The 3,035-nt window shown below is 36.6% G+C and overlaps 1 protein-coding gene across 1 annotated transcript in view; it reads left to right on the top strand.

Moving 5' to 3' along the window:
• Positions 1 to 597: 597 nt before the first annotated feature.
• LOC107654503 (RNA polymerase I-specific transcription initiation factor RRN3-like) overlaps positions 598 to 3,035 on the top strand; it is a 9,861-nt gene continuing 7,423 nt past the window's right edge. The window contains exons 1-6 of the mRNA XM_016441586.1: positions 598 to 721; positions 956 to 1,074; positions 1,165 to 1,221; positions 1,634 to 1,723; positions 1,814 to 1,943; positions 2,027 to 2,086. Of these exons, the coding sequence (XP_016297072.1) occupies positions 979 to 1,074; positions 1,165 to 1,221; positions 1,634 to 1,723; positions 1,814 to 1,943; positions 2,027 to 2,086 (433 nt within the window). The 5' untranslated portion in view covers positions 598 to 721; positions 956 to 978. The remainder of the gene's footprint in view (positions 722 to 955; positions 1,075 to 1,164; positions 1,222 to 1,633; positions 1,724 to 1,813; positions 1,944 to 2,026; positions 2,087 to 3,035) is intronic.

The following is a 3,035-nucleotide window of genomic DNA, read 5'->3' as shown; positions in this document are numbered from 1 at the left end:
AATCAAAATGGTACTTACTTGCGCTTATCCGGATTGTTCAAACCGACTTAAAACTAAAAGATTACGTTCTCTCGCGCGAACTCATTCGGGAGTGGTGACTTTCCACGTATTCCCAACTTCTGAGCCTGCTCGCCTGAAGTTATGGTTGATTGCTCTTCGGCTGGATATCAACACACCCATTAACGTAAACTACGCCAGAGCGCGTACACACCTCACGCACCGATGCCGGTGATGTCCAAAAAAAAAATCTCAGTTTGTGTTCTACTGAAGAAACAAAGTCACCTACATCTTGGATGCCCTGGGGGTAAGCAGATAAACATCAACTTTTCCTTTTTGGGTGAACTATCCCTTTAAGTTTAATGAAAGCTCAGTTAACTATTTCACATCCCACAATAATTTATTATATAAAAAGAGTAATGTAAGAGTACTGCATTTACAATATAATACGTACCTGTTTCATCTCTCTTTCATCAAGGGGCCCGTGGCCTGATAAACTTCATTGCATGCAAAACAAGCATTCATCGAGTCATCACACTTCAAAACACTAGGTGGCAGAACTTTAATTTCTTGAGCCCAACTGAACTAAACACGCTACTTCCGTAACAACAATACAGCACTTCCGGTCGTGCAGAGCTCGGCATGGTTACGCATGTGACTATTCCTATAACTCGCTTATAATGCCTGATTTAATTATAGACTTTTTTTGAATAAACATTATTTGGTGAGTTGTGATCTATTAACTCTCGCGATGTAGTCCGTTTAATAACTACGCGCAGCCTATAAGTAGCTATAATTTTATCTTCACACAGCCTTAATGTTTTAATTGTGTAACATTATCTTTTCTTGAGTGTGTGGGTGCAGCGGATGTCGTTTACACAATGAAATGTGAAGCGGATTTAGTTGACGTTAGTTAGGTGTTTACTTCGTTTAACGTCGTTTTGTTTTGTGTTCGCAGAGTAAAATTATTTGTGATAAATAATGGAAATTGAGGGCAGAGATTTTCTCAATACACCTCCGAAGAAAACTGTGCGTTTTGGAGGCACAGTTGCCAATACATTAGCGAAGCTACAAAAGGTGAGATTGTAAATAACGTTACAGTATAAAGCCGATGAAATGTCACTGTCTGTAAAACATGTCCTGACATGTCTGGTGTGACTTCTACAGGGCGACACAAGTGATTATGAACTGATAAAACATCAACTCTCAGATCCTGATATTAAGGCAAGTATTGTTTTTAATCGGTATTTCAACGTTTCCACGCTTAAGATTGTGTTGTCAAGACCTGTAAAAATCATGGAACATAAAAATCCTTAGATGGTATGAATAATACTATACGGTGAATAAATTTATATTTTTATTTATGTGCCTTAAAATCTTTCATTGGCTGGATGTTGCTGAGTTACTCGAGTCACTTTTCATTGAATTGGTCAAACCGACTCACGAATCAGGGAGCTAAACTCTGCAGGACACCGGCCCTCCAGGACCGAGTTGGGACAGCCCTGGTCTAAATGATTCATTAGCGAAATGGTCTGAATCAAAATTATGTTTGAAAGTCCTTATTCAGTGTGGGAATCCTGAAGTTTGTGTTTCAAACAGAAATGTTCTTTCTCACTTATCTTGTATCTCATTGTAGGACGCTCAGATTATCAGCTGGTTGCAGGAATTCAGGACCTGTGTCACTCAACTTGGCAGAGATCATGAGCAATTAATATATGTTGTTTTGGTGAGGAAAATACTATCGTGTCAAATGATAAACAAAAGCAGTCAGGTCATTTTCACTGTGTGTTAATGCAAGAAGTGTTTCCCCATACAGAAGCTGCCATGGCTCGGTCGCAGTCAGGCTGTGGTGGAAGAATATCTGGCTTTTCTGAGTAACCTGGTGTCGGCCCAGACAGTTTATCTCCGAGCCTGTCTCAGAATGGTCGTCACTAATTTTGCACCAAGTAAGATTTATTATGATAATGCTTCACTCCATTCACATTGTTCAGATGACTTAAAATAACGTTTTGTTTTCTTCTTCTTTCAGAGAGAATACGAATCCAAGAAGGAAATGTGGATATTTCAGATTCTGATGACGAAGATGAAAGTTGGTGTTCTTTTTTATATCACCTGCTTATTTTGTGATCTAATTTGTATTACTGACTATTGTTTTTGTTGATTAATTTATACACAGTTATATACCGGGATTTATGATCCACCCTGGTGATGGACCTTAGTTTGGATAGACTTGTTGGATAAACAAACATATATATACTCTCATAAAACAGACTGTGATTTTTATCCCTCACAGCATTGTTGTTCATTTGGGTAAAATCCAGCATGGAAACCCTGTGTTGCATACCCTGTCAAAAGTTTATAGACCAATATAGCAGCTGGCCAGACTAACTAATATGTCGTTTAGACTAATCTAATTGGCCATTTTGTTTAGATATTGTTAAATAAGCATGTGTTTTATCTCAGTGTTGTATACACTACCATTTAAAAGGTTGGGGTTAGATTTTTAAAAGAAAGTATTCAGCAAGCACTCAATAAATTGATCCAATTTGACAGTAAAGACATTGATAATGTTACAAAGGTTTTCTTTTTCAAATAAATGCTGTTCTTTTGAAATTTCTATTCATCAAAAATCCTGAAAAAAATGTATCACGGTTTCCACAAAATATGTAAATTGATCAAAAGTGACAATAAGGACTTCTACATTGTTACAAAGGTTTTCTTTTTCAAATAAATGCTGTTCTTTTGAAATGTCTATTCATCAAAAATCCTGAAAAAAATGTATCACGGTTTCCACAAAATATTAAGGAGCACAATAGATGTTTTAAACATGTTTCCTGAGCATCAAATCAGCATATTAAAATGATTTCTGGAGGATCATGTGACACTGAAGACTGGAGTAATGGCAGCCTTACCACCAGAGGAATAAATGTTTTATAACAGAAAATAGTTATTCAAAATTATAATAATATTTCAGAATATTAAGGTTTTACCGTTTTGATTAAAGGGGTCATATGATGCGATTTCAAGTTTTCCTTTCT

This window comes from Sinocyclocheilus anshuiensis, unplaced genomic scaffold (assembly GCF_001515605.1).
Source record: "Sinocyclocheilus anshuiensis isolate Anshui unplaced genomic scaffold, SAMN03320099.WGS_v1.1 scaffold419, whole genome shotgun sequence".
Taxonomy (NCBI): Eukaryota; Metazoa; Chordata; class Actinopteri; order Cypriniformes; family Cyprinidae; genus Sinocyclocheilus; species Sinocyclocheilus anshuiensis.
The sequence above is the reverse complement of the archived record's forward strand: the minus strand, read 5'-3'. Positions and strand labels throughout refer to the sequence as shown.